Consider the following 17,784-nt stretch of genomic DNA (forward strand, 5'->3'; position numbering starts at 1 on the left):
GTTTAATGGCGGTGGCAGATGTGAAGTTAAATTCACCAACTCAAACAAACAGTCAAAGTGTTATTGTCAATGTCAAAGACAGAGATGTTGAAATGGGGAAACCATACGAAGACGAAGATGGTATAACAATAGTTCCTGTAAAAGAACAACCAACATATCCTGAAGTTAACAGAGACTTAAGTTCTGTTGCAGATATTCGAAACGACTACCAACAACTGAAAGACAAACTTAAAACTCAGGAGAAGATTTGTCAAGCTTTAGGTATAATGTTAAACTTGGTCGAACACAACCCTGTAAAAGTGAACTCATATGTCATTGCACCTCATGAAGTTTTGAAAGAACTATTGAAACTTTTGACAGAGGCAGACGATATAAACATCAAAGAAATAGAACCCGACATTAGTTGCTGTGGTGTTTCATATAATGTCATTGACAAGATATACGTTATGAAAGGAGGTGAAACGTTGAACTTAAAATATAGTTTCCCAGACGTTATTAAAAATATTTGACGACCACAACATTTCATTAAAATTTATTTGCTAAGTAAATGGCAGAAGACATAATGGTTTATACTATTACGACTAAAAACCCTGAGTCATATAATTCTATAACAACAAACTTACAAAGTCCTCAAGGACGATATTGTAAACTAACCTTAAACACAATGACGACTAAAGCCTGTTTTGCTCTTTTGACACCAGAAGACTTTATGTTGTGAATGGTAAAAAATACTCCTTTGAAGATACTTACTCAGATATACCACCAACAGGTTTTGTTGACTTATTTAATACTTTAAGTACGGGTGTAACATGTGCTGCAACTAGAGCAGGTTTCATTATGTTTGGATGTCCGACTGAGTTTACTATAAACGATATGAGCTATAATACAAAACTTATTTCTGGTTTTTACTACCAACAGTTTCCTATAACAGGAAAAGGTGTCATACAAGGAATGTCTATTCCATTGACTTTAAGTACACCTATTTTATATATTGTTTCAAACTTAGGTTCAAAGTGTTATTCGAATGTCGACAGAAACTATTATGACCAAAAGATACTTATGCGTATAAACAATACTTTCTCTGCTGGTTTGCCTATTGTTCATTCGAATGCAGAATTTTCAACCTTAGTGAACTCAAACACTTTGGCAAGTATAACGTTGACATTAGTTGACGCAAACTTTGTTCCTGTAAAACTTTTATGTCCTATGTATTTGTCAATGACGGCAGAAAGTTTCGAATTGGAAGATGCAACTGGTGAAAGTATTGTATTACAAGAACAACTTCAACAACAAATAGCTCAAGAACAACAAATGCAACAAATGGAACAAATGCAACAACAAAGTCAAGAATAAAAAAATATTATTTTTTTATTTTTATAAAAATGTACAGAATAGATGTTTCAGATTTTTATGACTTCCAAGCATTCAGAAATATGTGTCCATTTAGAGACTATAACAAAGCAGTCGAGAATTTGAAACGTTTAGTCATTTATGTCGACTCTGCCCCAGAATGTTATGTCATGAAAGAATGGGATGTTGTCTTTAACAAACCAAGAGCAACAATAGTGTCTGAACAAGAATGTAGACAGAAACTTAAGAAAATAAAAGTCGTCCAAGTTGGCATGAAGATGTTAGATGCTTGGGATATCTTATTGTCAAAACTTGAAGATTTTTCAGTTCGTGGTATAAAGTTCTATACACCATCTCCAAACTTCTATTCTATCTTCACTGGATATAAATACGAACAAGTAGAATGGAAAGAAAATGTTATAGAAGCTTGGTTAGACCATGTCAAAGAAATTATATGCAATGGAAACGAAAGAGTCTATGAGTATATCTTATGTTGGTTTGCAAACATCTTACAACATCCAAGTGCTAAAAATGAAACTGCTCTCATTATAATTGGAAAACAAGGAACAGGTAAGAACACATTCTTTACAGATATCTTATGCAAACTGTTAGAAGGTTATTCGAACCCTAATATGACAAACTTAGAAAACATCTGCGGTAAATTTAACTCTTCAATAGAGAATATGAAACTTATAGTATGTAACGAACTTCAAAGTATAGATACAACAAAAGTTTTGAACTCAGATGCTTTGAAGAGTCTTATAACAGACAAAGTTGGAGTTGTTGAAAGAAAGTATAAAGACCAAAGAGTTTGTGAAAATGTTGCAAACTTCATTATGGTTTCAAACAATGCTGTTCCGATGAAGTTAGAAAGTTCTGACAGAAGATATGTAGTTGTCAGAACGTCAGATTCTCATATGCAAGATACAGAATATTTTGACGCTTTGTCAGAAAGTTTGACATCTGACTTTTACAACCACTTGTTCTCATATTTCATGACATTAGATATTTCTAAGTTCAATCCAAGACAAATTCCACATACCGAAGAGAGACAAACATTGTTAGAAGCAAACAAGAGTGTATATGAACTGTTCATAGATGAAACTGACTTTGAGTGTTTAGATGAAAGGTCATTGTACGATTCGTATAAACATATTGTCAATATGGTTATATGACAGCGTCTAAACGAACATTCTTGGCAAATGTCAAAAGTCTTTTAGACGTACAGAATGGTGTATATACAAAGAAAAATTTTTCTGAGTAAATTTTAAAAAAAAATATTTTTTTATCCGATAGAAAAGATGACAAAATTCATCTCAGTAAACAAGTACATGTCAGGACTTAAAGAAGAACTAGACCCATTCACATATTTGAATGTTTACTTCTACCATTTTGAAAAGTCTACATTTGACAAAGTTTGGAACATCGAACCAGTTAAGTTTGCTATTGTGACTAAAATGGTGCGAAATTTGAAGACTTAGACATAGAAGGTTTGTTAACAGTCAAAGAAAGTTTTGACAGAAGGTTTTCAAACCTTAAAGAAGGCAAAGCATACAAACTTGTTATACCTTATGAACCAAAGAAGACAGACGACTATGAATATTATGAGTCTAAAGTTGTAGAAGTTCAAGGTAAATTGGGTAAAAAGATTTTAGAGTCTAAGCCGGTGTTTGCTCCTAAAGAGGAAGAGAACATTGACATTGACCCAGAAATGTTCTAAAAATAAAATTTTATTTTTACATGTCAAATTTCTTTTTCTCTGGCTCTGGTTCTTTCTTCTCTTCTTCTACTTTTTTTCTTTCTTTTCTCTCTTCTTCTTCTCTGGTGGAGTTATGTCAAACTTCTCAGAACCATATTTTTGTAAAAGTTCTTTGTCCTTTAATAGCTCTTCTATTCTGTTTTCTATTTCATCTTCAAGAACAGCGCATGTGTCTTCTTTGCATTCTAAGAAGTTTTGTTGGACTTCATCTCTCCAAGAGGCGTCATCTCTGTCAACAAGTCTGTCATTGACAAATTTTAAGACTGCTCTGCTTAATGTTTTATGGTTCTTGTCATATTCCCAGAAACAGAACTTTAGAACAAATTCCCCTTTCTTGTTTACACTATGTAAGATTTTATGGTCGACAGATGTTTTGCTGTCGAAAAGCTTGTCTCGAATATAGATAGCGAAATCGCTAGACATTTTCTAAAAGATAAAATTTTTAATTTTTCTAAAAATATGTTAGAAAAAAAGTTTGCTGACATTGACAAAAAATTTGAGAATGTTTTAAATAAGAACAAGAGGAAGTTAGAAAATGCTCAGATAAAACCCATACATGACAAGTTCTTATTTGCTCAGAATGGTATAACAGGTCTAATTGCACCACCTGGGTCGGGTAAGACTTTCACTTATCTTAAAATGGCTGCACAACAACAAGAACTAGATGAGAAGAACCCATTCTATGAGTTAGTAGTCATTTGTAGTACTTCTGGTCAATTTGACCAAACCGTAAATTCGTTCAAAGATATTATAAAGAAGTCTAAGTTAGTATGTATAAAGGATACTGAGTTGTTAGATTGGATAAAGAAGTACCAAAGAAGAGTTTTGAAGTATAATGCTATAAATGAGTATGTCAATTCGAAGTTTAAAGACCCAAATGAGGAAATGCAGAGAATATTAGAGAAGAAACACTTCAGAAACAAACAGAAAGAGATAGAATACATTTCGAAGAAATTGCAATCTTACGATTGGAAGACTTACCCTCACAGATGTCTTCTTATCTTAGATGATTTCGCCTCTCATCCTTTGTTAAAGAATAGAGAACAAGACATGTGTCGAATTCTTAAGAAGCTCAGACACTTTAACATTTCAGTTGTCATTTGTGTACAGACAGCCAAGAGTTTAAGTAAGGATGTTAAAAGAATACTTACTGACATTATACTTTTCCCCGGATTGTCCGAAGACGATTTCATGGAACTTATGAAAGAGTCCATGGCAGGTAAGTTTGACAGACATGAACTATGGGAGAAGTACAAAGTCATACAAGACCCTCATACTTCTTTCAGAATTCATATCTACGCAAACAAAGTTCAAATTGTAAAAAGTCAAGCTTGAAAAATGTAAGTGTTTAGTCTTAGTCTGTTGTGGTTCTGCAGCTTTCGGTTCTTCTGGCTTTGGAAGGCATTCAGGAAGAGGAACTTCAGTCATCCGTTTGTGTCCTGTCGGAAGGAAAAATTTTTCCTGTCGGATGGAAGAACTTTTCCTGTCGGAAGGAAAAATTTTTTCTGTCGGAAGGAAAAACTTTTTCTGAAGTTCGACCAAAAAGTTCTCAATTTTCGAAAATTTGAATGGTTTACGGACGGACAACAGGAAAAATTTTTCCTGTCGGAAGGAAAATTTTTTCCAGTTGTCGGGAAATTTTTTTCCTGTCGGAAGGAAGAGTTCTTCCTGTCGGAAGGAAATTTTTTTCCTGTCGGATGGAAGAGTTCTTCCTGTCGGAAGGAAGGACTCGGAATGCCAGAAGGATTTGACAAGGCAATTTACCTTATAGAGCTACCTGAGCCATCTGAAGTCAAGCGTAAAAATAAAGAGTGCATTTACCCTACTTGTTTGAAGTTGTCAAAATACTCTGTTATTTTTTCCTTTAACAATGGCAAATCTTCTTTGAAGGTAAGAATTGTACAACCTTTCATATCATAGTGTGTTTGAGGTAACGTATCTTGAACTATTTGTTTCACATCTTCATTTGGGTCATTGAAATCGGTAAGTTTTCGCGATAGAACCAATTTCTGTCAGATTTGTAAATCTTAGCAAGGTCGTAAAAGCTTTTGTTGTTTCTTCTGACTAAATGCAACATAACCATATCTTTATCTTCTTCATTTTCCATCTCTTCAGTATAAATCATATACTTATAGTTCTTTTCCTTACCTTTTGGTACCGAACGTGGTATTCTTTTCTGAATGCTTTTGTCTTTTGCTTCAAGCTTGTTTTCCATCTCTTCACGTTCTTGTCTATGAATTTCGTCAAGAAGTCTGTAAATATAACAAGCATAACGAGGTGAAGCCCACATTGCAACAGCATTTACAAGAAGTCTATGTACATACCAACCTCTCAAACCATTTGGCAAATTTTTACGATTTTCATAGAGTTTTGGCGACTGGGGTTTTTTACCTACTCGCTGTTCTTCACTGTTTTCAGAAAAAAGTATGTCTCGCTGTGCTTCGCTCAAAAGTTCTTGTGTGCTTTGGTTCCTAAACCAGTCTTTAGGAAGCTTAGTATCTGGAGCAAAACATGCTGTCAAAATACTTTGCATTTGGTACATATCGTCTTTGACCGAACGAATGAGACGTAACTGTTTGTTAAACTGAACCCACTCGTATTCTTCATTTATAGCTTCATGGACTATAACTGTTGTTGTGTTCTCTGTTGTTGACATATCTGTCTTTACATACAAAATAAAAAAATAAATAAAAATAAAACTAACTTTATTTTATTTATTTTGTATAAAAGATATGATTTCAGGGATTTTTTTTACGAAGTGCAAAAGTTCACTTCGTAAAAAATAACAGTTATATAATGAAATTTGGTCATTTTTTTCATGTCAGAAGACTCGAAGGTGCAACACTTCCAAAATACCGACGAACTCAGAAGAGCAGCATGGCAGTATGTTCTTCACGATTTTCATGAGTTTTAGGCGACTGGGGTTTTTTACTTACTCGCTGTTCTTCACGATTTTCATGAGTTTTAGGCGACTGGGGTTTTTTACTTACTCGCTGTTCTTCACTGTTTTCATAGAGTTTTGGCGACCCCGAAAAAAGTCTGTCTCGCTGTGCTTCGCTCAAAAGTTCTTGTGTGCTTTGGTTTTTGAACCAATCGTCTGTATGTTTGGTATCTGAACGATGTAAAGTAAGCCCACATTGCAACTGCATTTACTAATAGTCTATGTACATACCAACCTCTTAAATTTATTGGCAAATTTTTACGATTTTCGTACGGAATCTCTACCCTCGGTTTTTCGAGGGTAGCAAACATATGAGGAAACTCATGATTTTTATACAGAATTCGGCAAAAATATATTTTAGGGTAGATGGTTAGATCTAACCTCATTTCTACCCTCATTTCTACCCTCTTGAATTTTCATGAATTTCCTTAAGATAGAAAAAATAAAGTTAGTTTTATTTTATTTATTTTGTATAAAAGATATGATTTCAGGGATTTTTTTTACGAAGTGCAAAAGTTCACTTCGTAAAAAATAACAGTTATATAATGAAATTTGGTCATTTTTTTCAGCAAAAATATATTTTAGGTGAAGAGGTGAGATTTCACCCGTTTTCTCACCTAATTTTTCACCCCAGTTATTTTATAAGCGTTTTACATGGTAAACGTTATTTTTTAAATTTTGTGAAAACTCAACGGTTTGACACATGCCATATGCCATTTTACTCAGAATTTTGTTGCTGAATTCAATAAAAATATATTTTAGGTGAAGAGATGAGATCTCACCCGTTTTCTCACCTAATTTTTCACCCCAGTTATTTTATAAGCGTTTTACATGAATTGTACGATGTATATTTGAAATCCTAAACAGTTTTGTAGCTTCTATTTCTTCTTTTAGTACATCGAATGTTTTAACAATGCCGAAAGTTTCTTTATACTTCTTCTTGACATCAGATAGAAGGAAATCGTCAGCAGTTGGATAGTTTTTGTTCAGAAATTCTAACATGTCCATTTTATTTTCTGCTGGTTTCTCTGCTTCTTTCTTTAAGTCAGCATAGTCGTTTCGCATACGTTCTATCTCTTTGACGGAGTAGTTATATTTCCTCATTGCTGCTTTACATTTAGAACATTGTGGGTTCATTTTAGCATTGTACATTGAAATTTGTCCTGCAAGTACAACTATAGCGTCAATGGTTTTCTTTAACTCAAAGGCTGCTGGTTTTATTTGTCCATTCCATACTTTACCTCTTCTATCTTTATCTCTTATCTGCCATACACATTCAGCAACTAACGAAACAAAGTTGTCGTAGGTCTTAAATTCTTCAGATTTATATATGTCAGAAACATTCTTATATACCATATCGCAGTCTTTGTCCATGACTTTGTGGTTGCAATGAAATCCAAGAAACTCATAGTTAACCTTACGTATGAACTTCTTTATTTCTACTGAGTCAGTTGGTCTGACTTCAATTTCTTCAAATTCTGGAATTGTAAGCTTTTGTTGTTGTATTTCAGGAAGTTTAGGTAGATGTTCCACCAGGTCCTGCATTTCATAAAGATACTGTTCATTTGTTTCATCTTTTGCAGTGCAATCTAAATCTCCTTGGAGAAGTTCTTGCTTTATCTTCTGGATTTCTGTCTCAAAAGTATATGAAGAAGGAATGAAGCTTTTCATCTCTACTAACATTGAAGTTGGGTTCATAACTAAAGAGTTTGGTGAAGTTGTTGCTAACATGTTCTTACAATAAAAATAAAAAATATTTTTTTAAAAAAACTAACTTTATTTTTTATGTTTTTTGTGAAAGTGTCAAAAATAAATTGTTTTCATGAGTTTTCTACGATGGTAGAAAAAAGGGTAGAAAACGGGGTAGATCTAACCATCTACCCTAAACATTATTTTTGCTGAATTCAGCACAAAATTCATGAAAATTCATGAGGGTAGAAATGAGGGTAGAAATGAGGTTAGATCTAACCATCTACCCTAAACATTATTTTTGCCGAATTCTGTATAAAAATCATGAAAATTCAACGGGTGAAAAATTAGGTGAAAAAAGAGGTGAAATCTCACCTCTTCACCTAAACATTATTTTTGCCGAATTCATGAGTTTTGGTTGAAAGAATACGGTGGAGCCAAAAGTGGCTCGACCTCAAAACAAGCATTTTGTGAAGAATATAGCAACAGTCTGAATTCAGACTGTTGCTTTTTATACAAAATTCAACGGGTGAAAAATTAGGTGAAAAAAGAGGTGAAATCTCACCTCTTCACCTAAACTTTATTTTTGGTCATGGGCTATGTCCCACCGCTTTGCGTCTTTATGTCAAAAATAAATTGTTTTCATGAGTTTTCTACGATGTTAGAAAAGTGGTTAGAAAACGTGTTAGATCTAACATGCTAACATAAACTTTATTTTTTTCTATCTTAAGGAAATTCATGAAAATTCATGAGGGTAGAAATGAGGGTAGAAATGAGGGTAGATCTAACCATCTACCCTAAACTTTATTTTTTTCTATCTTAAGGAAATTCATGAAAATTCATGAGGGTAGAAATGAGGGTAAAAATGAGGGTAGATCTAACCATCTACCCTAAACTTTATTTTTTTCTATCTTAAGGAAATTCATGAAAATTCATGAGGGTAGAAATGAGGGTAGAAATGAGGGTAGATCTAACCATCTACCCTAAACTTTATTTTTGCCGAATTCATGAGTTTTGGTTGAAAGAATACAAATATTGTCTTGAAGCAGTGCAAGTATTGTTCTGAAGCAGTGCAAGTATTGTTCTGAAACAGTGCAAATATTGTTCTGAAACAGTACAAGTATTGTTCTGAAACAGTACAAGTATTGTTCTGAAAAAGTACAAGTATTGTTCTGAAAAAGTACAAGTATTGTTCTGAAACAGAAAATGTTTCTCACAAATTGAGAGCTTTTACGGGAAATTTGTTCTGAAAAAGTTCAAGTCTTGTTCTGAAAAAGTACAAGTATTGTTCTGAAACAGTACAAGTATTGTTCTGAAAAAGTACAAGACTAGTTCTGAAACAGTACAAGTATTGTTCTGAAAAAGTACAAGACTAGTTCTGAAACAGAACAATGGACAACATCGAGCCACATTCAATACTTTTTCAGCACTTTTCCGTAGTTATATATGAAAGACAATTCGAGATAAAAGTCATAGTACAATGGAATAATATGTTGCACACCATTTGTTGTGAACCAAACTTGAAAGTCAGAGAAACTGTTACTAGGTGGTTCGTAGAATTTAGAAGCAAAGTCATAAAAGTCCTTACCAATACATAGAAAACTATTGTTGCTTGAACTGAAACTTGCATGACACATAACATTTTGAGGGTCAAACACGTTTCTATAAACCATCAAATCTGCTGGTGGAAGTATAAATTTAAATGGACCATCTGGTGGTAATGGTTCGTTCTGGTTTAGTAACCGAAGAAATTGTGCCCAAGAACGTTTGTCTACTTTCCAAAATAAAAACTCTGTATCTCTTGGAGGGTTAATTTCAATCTTTTGAAATGAAACGGTGGAGTTCATCTTGTCATATTCTAGTTTCAGATAGTATGTTCCATTTAGTAAAGAGTCGTATTTTTCTTGAAATTCCCAATAATATTTGTTCATTTGAGTTTGAAAGTCATTTAGAGTTTTCTCAAGACTTTCGTCTGAACGAACTGTAAAGATTCTCATTTCGTCAAATTTGTCTATTAGACCATCAGAACCTTATACTGCCCATGAAAATATACTGCGAACATAAATGCGTTAGTTCTATTTGAAAACAAAACTCTTCTAAATCCTATTGCCTTTGCATCTGAAGGACTTTGAAGCCAACGAATTGGATAGTCAAACCTGTATGCTCGGGATGAAATTTCTTCATCTGAAATAGTCCTACCAGCATTTGTAAAGATATAGTCTAACGGTTTTGTATCTGCTACTTTTGTTCTTTGTTTTTCAACCTGAAGCATTTAATATATGTAAAAATATATTGTTTTAAAATGGTATGCCATTTCATATTTCTCATCTAACAAACAAGTTTCCCAACGGTCTTCTCCAACAAACTCAGCGTACATTTCAAATAAAATAAAAAAATGTCACTTTTTTTAAAATAAATTTTTTATTTCATGCAATGTTTTATTTCTGTGCCGTCTTCAAGTATGCCCCAATATTTCCTTTTCGATATTACATGAACTTCGGAAAATACCTTATCTAGCTTAAAACAGCCCATCTTTTCACCGACCATTCCATTTCAATGAGTTTGTTATAGCCTTCTTCGTTCGTCATGAGTGCGTCAATGTTCTCATAGTAAACCTTCACTTTGGATTTGACTTCGGAGAAGAATTTGTTGTAGTTGTCAAGGACTGCTTTTGCGAACTGAGGGTAAGACCAATGTTCGACAATAGGTTTTAATGTGGTTACTAAGCCACTTTGACCTTGAGTGAATTCGTACTTCAAAACAAAAGGAGAAAACCTTTCAACAAAGTTGTCGACCTTCTCATAATGTTTACTCTTCATCTCTTGAGGTTTCTTAATGGAATATCCCCATGTCGAATTCATAAGCAATTTGAGTGTCATTGCAAGTTTGGGGTTTGAAGCTTTCCTAATATCATACAGTTGTTGTATGACTTTTCCAACTGTATAGTTCCTTCCCGGGAACTCACCATCTTCGTTTGGAATTCCAGTCGGAATATATTGGACAAACCTCATGTATTGCAGCGTTAAGGTCGACATAGTATATCTTTTCATCTGAGTCGAACTTGTCGCAACCAATTGGTCCAGTTTGTGGAAATTCAAGTGAGTCTCTATCTTCTGAGAAACTTCTCCTTTATCTCATAAACATCGTCGAAGCAACCTGTTTCATATAAAACCTTCTGACCTAACTCAGATGCTCTCCAATACAATTTGACGTCAATTGGATGTCTCAATGGAAGTTTGTTTATAGCATCTTGAAGTTCTTGCAACCTCATTGGAAGTTCTTCTGGTTCAGGTTGGTATCCGAACAAACCAACTCCTTGTGGAACTGTGTACTTCTTTTGTACTAGAACTTTGTCTGGAACAACTTTTGGTCTTGCTAACAATGAAAAGTTTGTTTCGTCTTTTGGTACAAAAGTTTCTGTCAGCTTGTCATCTGGAATTGGTTCCAACAAACCTTTCTCGAAAAGAATGTTTACAGCTCTGACAATGTTGCACTTGCCTTTTCCGAACAATGGGTTTGTAAGACTTTCGTTCAACATGAAGTGGTTGTGGACAATTACAATCTTCAACCATGGTAAGTCTTTGTCAACAACATAGTCGTCATGTGAAGAACCTTTAGCTGTAGGTATGTTGACTCGGATATTGACATTTGCCAACGGTGCAATTTTTGCCAATTGACCTCTGAGAATGTACCTTGTCTTCACACATGACTCAAGATACTTCATCTTCTCATCTGTAACAAGACCAGAGTTCCTGAGACATGTAAGAATGCAAGGTTCGTTGACAATTGTTTCAATTGAATTGTAAATTCCATACCTTGTCAAGTCAATGTCAGACTTATTTATGAAGGGGAAGTATCCAGCATGTTTGTCTGACTGCTTGAGGGTTAGGTTGGTACCATTCGAACTTGACACTTGCAATTCCTTCAATTGCATTCAAAATGTCTGAGTCGGAGTCAACCATTTGTTCTCTCTTTGTAGTCTTGAAAGCGTCAAGAAGCATTGCAGCTGTTTGTTCATTGCCATGTGCATAGTAAATGTGACCATCCAAATCTGTTATGGTCAATCTGAGATTGTGTCCTTTCTTATTTCCGTCTTGTATGGCAGCAAGTACACCCATGAAGCCTTCTTTGTTCTTTCCTTCGTCAAAGTTTACTGTAAAGGTTCGACCAGATGTAATTTGACTTCTAACTTCACGATACTTTTCATATGCATATCTTGTTCTTTCCATGGGAGCATGTGCGTCTTCACCTTTTCCTTTTTTCCTTCTCAAAGGATGCAATTGTTCGTTCATGTTTCCAGTAGAATCTGGCAAAGCCGTCGTGTCCTTCAACTTGAGGTTCACTAACATCGAAAAGGCATGTCCATAAGACGTTCTTCTTCTAACCTCTCTAGTCTGTTTGGATAATTTGCACGTGCTGTTTCCAAATCCATTTCGTAGCGAAGACCAGACAATTTGTCATAGACTTTTATGGGTCTTCCCTTCCTATATTTAAACTTCTTCGAAACTCTCCAACCATAACTTTGCAACTCTGCTTTTATTCTAGCAGATTTTCTATCCATTCTATATGGGGGCATTTTTATAAAAATAAAAAAATATTTTTTTCTTTACTTTACATAACCGCCTGCTGCCATAAGTCTTTGACGCCAACCCATACCAGCTAATGAAGGTTGACTTGGTTTAGTTTGGAAACTAAACTTTGGTTTTGGTTTATCTTCAGTTTTTGGTTTTTCTTCTTCTATCGGTTTTTCGTCACTTTTCGGTTCCTCTGACTTTACTTCACTTGCAGGAACAGTTGTGTCGTCAACATCTTCATAAATATCATATGCCATTTTGTTTTTGTTTTCCTTTCAACTTTTTGTGTTTGTTGTAAAGTTTAGAATATTTCGACTCTAAGTCAATGAGATGTTCTATAATGAACTGTTGGTCAGTGAAGTAAACTTTTCCATCTGTTGTCTCGAAAGCTCCTTCAGACTTCAATATTTTATTTGTGAGAGTCTGTTTCTTTTTTGAGATACTTGCCGTTCCATTTCTATGAAAAGTGACTTTGTAGTTAGGGTTTGTATTTCCAGACCTGGCACTTTCTATTATTGAATTTTTCTCTTCATCTGTAAGTTCTTTGACAGTTTTGACAATGGTTCTGAACTTTTTGTTTGTGGTGTCAAATCTACCGTTTCAACTTCTTCGGTCATTTCATCTCAGTAAAAATTTAGTTTGGTTTGTTTTCAACTGGTTGTTGAGGTTTTTTTAAGTCGGTCTAAAACTTCCTGAGGTATAGGAAGAACTTGACAAACACGTGGTGTAACTGCTGGAAGCCGACAAATCCATCTTGAACCCATTTGTCTCAATGCTGTATTGTTCATTTCATCTCAGTAAAAAATTTACATTCCCCACGTTTGAGGGGTTGAGGTTGGTTATTGTTTACCCACTGTTGTGCATGGTTATATCCTCTGTTAAAGAATCTTTCACCTTGGTCCATATAGTGCCCTGCTTGGTTATAGTAGTCATTTGCTTTGTTATAATAGTTTCCTGCTTGTCTTCCTACATTGTCCATCCATCCTTGAACTTTTCCTCTTGTTTCAGGATTTGGAATAAGATTGTTGCATCTCGTGCTACCTCCAACCTTTCTGTACAGTTTGTATAATAGGTTGTGCTTTCTCTTTCAGTATACCTAATGTACTCAAAATCTTCCTTCCAATTCCAAATGCACCTCTGGCTTATTGTTCCCACTGCGGGTAAAAATCTGGAGGCAACTCCTGCTAATGCGCCAAATAAACCCATTTCTTATAGGGTAAAAAATGACGAATTCAAACAAGGACCCCTATGTTTCTAAGCAACAAAGAAAGCACTCATGATAAAAATCTTTAGTTCAACACCAAATGCTTGGTTTATGGATATCTTGGAAAACATTCCGAGAGTTAGAACAGATGGACCACCATACTGGCTAATATTTGTCGGTCAAAACACAAGATACTGTGAAGCCATACCATTATGGTCCAAAAATATTTTAGATGTGAAAACTGCTTTGACAATATTCGTTGACAAATACCATCCAACAAAACTGACATCTGACTGTGAAAGTTCTTTTTCAAATCAGATGATATTAAAAACTATCTGCGTTCAAAAAATGTAAACCAATATTTCATTGTCGACCAAAACCATTCTGCTCTTGGTGTCATTGACGGTTGTATAAAAATGTTAAGAGACTTAAACCAACCACAAGGTGGTGTAGCAAATGAAATGTCATATGACGACAAATATAGACATTCTCCATGGCAAAGATGAGACAAGTTTTAAATATTTACAATAACCGTAAACAAAAAGGTTTGGGAAACCACTCCCCCGAAGAATGAAAAAACAACCCCGACTTAGAGAAAGACTATATATTTAATAATTTAGTCAAAAGAGACAAACAAGAAGAATGCCGGGCTTCAAACTTCAGAAAGGTGACAAAGTAAAAATAGAAATACCTAAACGCGACCCATATGAAAATACTATTGACTATGACAACAATGGGAACCAGACAGGTACTCACATTCGTGTTCGTAAAAATAGAAGAAAGTATACAAGAGAATATTATGAAGTTTTAGGCAAACATGGCAAAATGTACACACTGCAAGCAGAAGATAAAACGACTATTGTCAGACCTCGTTTCAAACTTGTCAAAGTTCAAGGTGGTATACTTTCAAAGACAGTTCCTAACAAATATAAGACAACTCCTGACGAATATGCTAAAGAAGTTGAAAATGACGACTAAGCAATTCTATACCATGCGTAAACTGTCATGTAAGGTGGCATGTATTCTTTACTTTGTCCCGTTGTTTGTGTATATCCTGAAACGGAATGTGTATGGTTTCCATCTCCCAGAGTGTCACTCCAGTAACAATTTATAGCAAACTTAACGTTGTCTTTAACATCATATCCTTTACCTTTTGTCATTCCTGACCAATCCCAATATCTATGCTTATGCCAACCTGCTTGAGATGTACTTAAATTTATGTAGTGACTGTGTGCAGGTAAATTTTCACCTGAAATCGTTTTACTTCCACCTGTTTCCTTTGAAGAGTTTGCACAATACAAAAACCTGTCGATTATTTGTTCCCATGCACCAACACCAAACATTACTTGAGGACCTCTTGCTTCCATAGATGTATAAATAGAACCTACTGGGTTCATTAAATCAAACATATGAGATATTATAGGATTGTCTCTTTTGAACTTAAAATATAGTGCAACTATTTCAGGTTTCTTCTGGTTTGTGTCAGAATATTTTTTATAATATAATCTTATGTTTTCAGGGTAGGTAAAATCTTGACTATAATATTTATTTCTGTCATCTTCATAATAGTATACTATTCTCGTTTTTTCTATTGCATTATATCTTTTATATCTATAATAATCTAAATATAATGTTAGCTTTTGTTCATCTACATGTGGTGTTCTGACGTCATCTCCATAGTCATAATAATATGGTGCTGGAGCTGGGTCAGGCAATGTCATATCTGCCATTTCATAAACTCTTAAATATTTCTTTTGTTCGTCTCCATATAAGTTTAAGTAGCAGTTGTTGTCTAATGGAACTTTAACTTGTGTACCATCATTCTTTTTATAGCTTACATACATTTCATTGTTATTTTTCGGAATGAGTTTACACCGTGTACCATTTTTTAAGGAATGTACAAACTGCCATCTAAAATATTTATTTTCTTCATTGACAGAAAAGTCACCAACAATAGTTTCAATATTTTTTGTTCCAACTAAACTTTGGTATATTTCATTGACATATGTTTTATCTGCTTTATTTTCAAGGCTAACGTTTAAGTCTGTTATTTCAGATATAGAATGTGTATGTCCAACGGCACTTTTCCTGTTTAAGGTTTCTTGTAAGTTTGTAATATTTGCAATGGTATGTGTATGTTCAACGTCACTTTTCCTGTTTAAGGTTTCTTGTAAGTTTGTAATATGAGATATAGAATGTGTATGAGTCTTATCTGCTTTTGTCTCTAATGTTTCCTTAAGACTTGGTATTTGGTTAATATAATGTATATGAGTCTTTTTAGAATATTCGTTTTCAGCTCTTGTCACTTCACTTGACATTTTATTGTCAACATATGTTTTGTCTGCTAGTTCAGGATGAGTATGTTCTTTTGTTGCATAAGCATTGTTAGCTCTTTCTTCTTCTTTTGCTATTGCGTCGTCTACATATTCTTTGTCAGCTTTGTTGTCAACATCTGCTTTCAAAAGAAGTTCATTTATAGGTTTCTCGTTTAAAGTTCCTTTTGTTGGATTTATACAGACAGTATTGTTCTTCTTGTCTTGAAATAGAAACTCATCTGTTAAAGGGTTTAACGTCAGTTTTAAGTTTCCTTCTTTCAATGACTCAGATATCTTAGAATAGTTTGAAAAGTTTGTTGTGTTCTTATTTAGAGCTTGCATAATGAGTTGTCGTGTGTTGTGTATTTCTCTTATGGAAGCAATATCTTTCGACATTTTTATTCTAGATAAAATATGCTTCCAATAGAAAAAGAAAATTCTAGAGTTGCTACAACTAAACCATTAGATGAACTTTTTACTAATGTCGGTCAAAAGTTTGAGACAGATACCGTAAAGCATGAAGGCTATCGTTTTGACTACCCATTAAGATGGCTAAGAGACCCATCTGTCACAAAAGCCATTGGCTTTCGTAGAATGAAGTTCATTTCAGAAGCCATACATGGTTTCCCATTTACGGTCGGTTTTGTAGTTCGATACTATAACAAAGAAAAACGTATGTATGAGAAATTTGAACAGGGAAAACTTTTACAAGTGAATTTGCTTATAAATTTAGAAACAACTCTTCAAGCTTTTCAAGAAAAAATAAACGATATCTATATCGAATATGCAAACCAGTATAACATTGACGAAGGAGAATACCATCTCGATATTATTTATGACAGGAAAAATGCAACTGTTAAAATCAATAAAATAGAAGACCTTGGAGAAAACGTTTATATTTCTACAAAATATAACAACTTGGCATGGTATAGATTTATGAGGATGTTAAATCAGCCTGCAGCATATCCAGTACACCCGGACTATTATGAAGTCGAAAAACCTAATGGAACATATGAAAATATTTTCGACCCAGATGCTATTATTGTTCATGCTTCATTTTCTGGTGCGCAAAACTCTTTCTTATGTCTGATGAATGATTTTTACGAAAAACCTACAAAGTTATACGAACCACCAAGTGGAAGTATTTCAGACTTTCAAGTATGGTTTACTACAGATGGAAGAAAAAGAATAATTCCATTATACCATGCGTTTTACTTAGAACTTAGTTTCATATACAACTACTATCGAACGGTAAAAATATAATTTTTTAATACGGTTGAGGTGTTGGATTTGGTTGCCAACTAGACTGTGGTGCAGGTTCAGGCTGTTGTATAACAGGAGCTTGTTCTTCTGGTTCAGGGTCTTTAGGTATAATACCAACAAACTGACCTACTCTTTTACCAATATTTTTGACTCCGTTCCAAATTCCTTTTCCGACAGATTTTATTCCATTCCATATACCTCTTCCAACTCTTCTGAAGAAGTTTCCAATACTACTGAAGAAACCCATTTACTACGTGTAAAAATCTAATGTCCGCCAAGTCTTTTACGTTTCCTGTTGAGTTCCATAGCATTCTTTAACTGGAGCTCATACATTCTGTTTCTCCTCTGGTAGAAAACATATTCTGGGTCAACTCCTGTGTTCGCGTCATCTGCATAAAGTTGTTTATATCCCACTTCAGGGTTTGTATAAAACTCTTTCCATCTCATATTTGCATACCATGGTGGCAAACCTAACGCAGCGTCATTTGACATGGCAGTTTGCATTTGTACATCTGTTGGCACTTGACCATAGTTTGCCATTGCAGTTTGTATTCTAACTTCATTTGGAATATTCTCTGGGTTTGGTTGTCCAGGTTGCTGTGCATTCGCTAAGTTCTGTGCGTCCATTTAATATTAGATAAAAATATCTCTTACGAGTACATATACTGAACATTTGCAGGCATTGGTTC

The 17,784-nt window shown here is 34.3% G+C and overlaps 10 protein-coding genes and 4 pseudogenes across 14 annotated transcripts, besides 1 other annotated feature; 6 read left to right on the forward strand and 8 right to left on the reverse strand.

Annotated features, from left to right (window-relative positions):
• Window positions 1-15,796: part of a mobile genetic element that runs on past the window's edge.
• TVAGG3_0658970 lies at window positions 6-543 on the forward strand (annotated as a pseudogene). Its single transcript has one exon. A coding segment is annotated over exon 1 (538 nt).
• Window positions 952-1,353, forward strand: TVAGG3_0658980 (uncharacterized protein; the record flags this gene model as incomplete). The annotated part of the gene is made up of 1 exon (XM_051241949.1): window positions 952-1,353. One exon carries the CDS (start codon window positions 952-954, stop codon window positions 1,351-1,353), a length of 402 nt encoding a protein of 133 aa, XP_051088536.1.
• On the forward strand, window positions 1,383-2,123 carry TVAGG3_0658990 (uncharacterized protein; the record flags this gene model as incomplete). The annotated part of the gene is made up of 1 exon (XM_051241950.1): window positions 1,383-2,123. A coding segment is annotated over one exon (741 nt), but the record flags the coding sequence as incomplete, so codon positions are not given.
• Window positions 3,467-4,444, forward strand: TVAGG3_0659000 (protein of unknown function, DUF4106 family; the record flags this gene model as incomplete). The annotated part of the gene is made up of 1 exon (XM_051241951.1): window positions 3,467-4,444. The coding sequence occupies one exon, from the start codon at window positions 3,467-3,469 to the stop codon at window positions 4,442-4,444; it is 978 nt and encodes a 325-aa protein (XP_051088538.1).
• On the reverse strand, window positions 5,064-5,765 carry TVAGG3_0659010 (KilA, N-terminal/APSES-type HTH, DNA-binding family; the record flags this gene model as incomplete). Its single annotated transcript, XM_051241952.1, has 1 exon — window positions 5,064-5,765. One exon carries the CDS (start codon window positions 5,763-5,765, stop codon window positions 5,064-5,066), a length of 702 nt encoding a protein of 233 aa, XP_051088539.1.
• On the reverse strand, window positions 5,974-6,258 carry TVAGG3_0659020 (KilA, N-terminal/APSES-type HTH, DNA-binding family; the record flags this gene model as incomplete). The annotated part of the gene is made up of 1 exon (XM_051241953.1): window positions 5,974-6,258. One exon carries the CDS (start codon window positions 6,256-6,258, stop codon window positions 5,974-5,976), a length of 285 nt encoding a protein of 94 aa, XP_051088540.1.
• TVAGG3_0659030 (organellar and viral DNA polymerase type B) lies at window positions 6,867-7,781 on the reverse strand (the record flags this gene model as incomplete). Its single annotated transcript, XM_051241954.1, has 1 exon — window positions 6,867-7,781. One exon carries the CDS (start codon window positions 7,779-7,781, stop codon window positions 6,867-6,869), a length of 915 nt encoding a protein of 304 aa, XP_051088541.1.
• TVAGG3_0659040 (uncharacterized protein) lies at window positions 9,152-9,736 on the reverse strand (the record flags this gene model as incomplete). The annotated part of the gene is made up of 1 exon (XM_051241955.1): window positions 9,152-9,736. The coding sequence occupies one exon, from the start codon at window positions 9,734-9,736 to the stop codon at window positions 9,152-9,154; it is 585 nt and encodes a 194-aa protein (XP_051088542.1).
• Window positions 10,161-10,618, reverse strand: TVAGG3_0659050 (annotated as a pseudogene). The gene has a single exon. A coding segment is annotated over exon 1 (458 nt).
• TVAGG3_0659060 lies at window positions 11,588-12,171 on the reverse strand (annotated as a pseudogene). The gene has a single exon. A coding segment is annotated over exon 1 (584 nt).
• On the forward strand, window positions 13,537-14,001 carry TVAGG3_0659070 (annotated as a pseudogene). Its single transcript has one exon. A coding segment is annotated over exon 1 (465 nt).
• A 450-nt stretch (window positions 15,797-16,246) lies between the features above and the next one.
• On the forward strand, window positions 16,247-16,755 carry TVAGG3_0659080 (uncharacterized protein; the record flags this gene model as incomplete). Its single annotated transcript, XM_051241956.1, has 1 exon — window positions 16,247-16,755. A coding segment is annotated over one exon (509 nt), but the record flags the coding sequence as incomplete, so codon positions are not given.
• Window positions 16,756-17,107: 352 nt separating this feature from the next.
• Window positions 17,108-17,342, reverse strand: TVAGG3_0659090 (serine threonine-protein phosphatase family; the record flags this gene model as incomplete). The annotated part of the gene is made up of 1 exon (XM_051241957.1): window positions 17,108-17,342. A coding segment is annotated over one exon (235 nt), but the record flags the coding sequence as incomplete, so codon positions are not given.
• Window positions 17,343-17,359: 17 nt separating this feature from the next.
• TVAGG3_0659100 (uncharacterized protein) lies at window positions 17,360-17,722 on the reverse strand (the record flags this gene model as incomplete). Its single annotated transcript, XM_051241958.1, has 1 exon — window positions 17,360-17,722. The coding sequence occupies one exon, from the start codon at window positions 17,720-17,722 to the stop codon at window positions 17,360-17,362; it is 363 nt and encodes a 120-aa protein (XP_051088545.1).
• Between the last annotated feature and the right edge of the window lie 62 nt (window positions 17,723-17,784).

This window comes from Trichomonas vaginalis, chromosome III (assembly GCF_026262505.1).
Source record: "Trichomonas vaginalis G3 chromosome III, whole genome shotgun sequence".
NCBI lineage: Eukaryota > Parabasalia > Trichomonadida > Trichomonadidae > Trichomonas > Trichomonas vaginalis.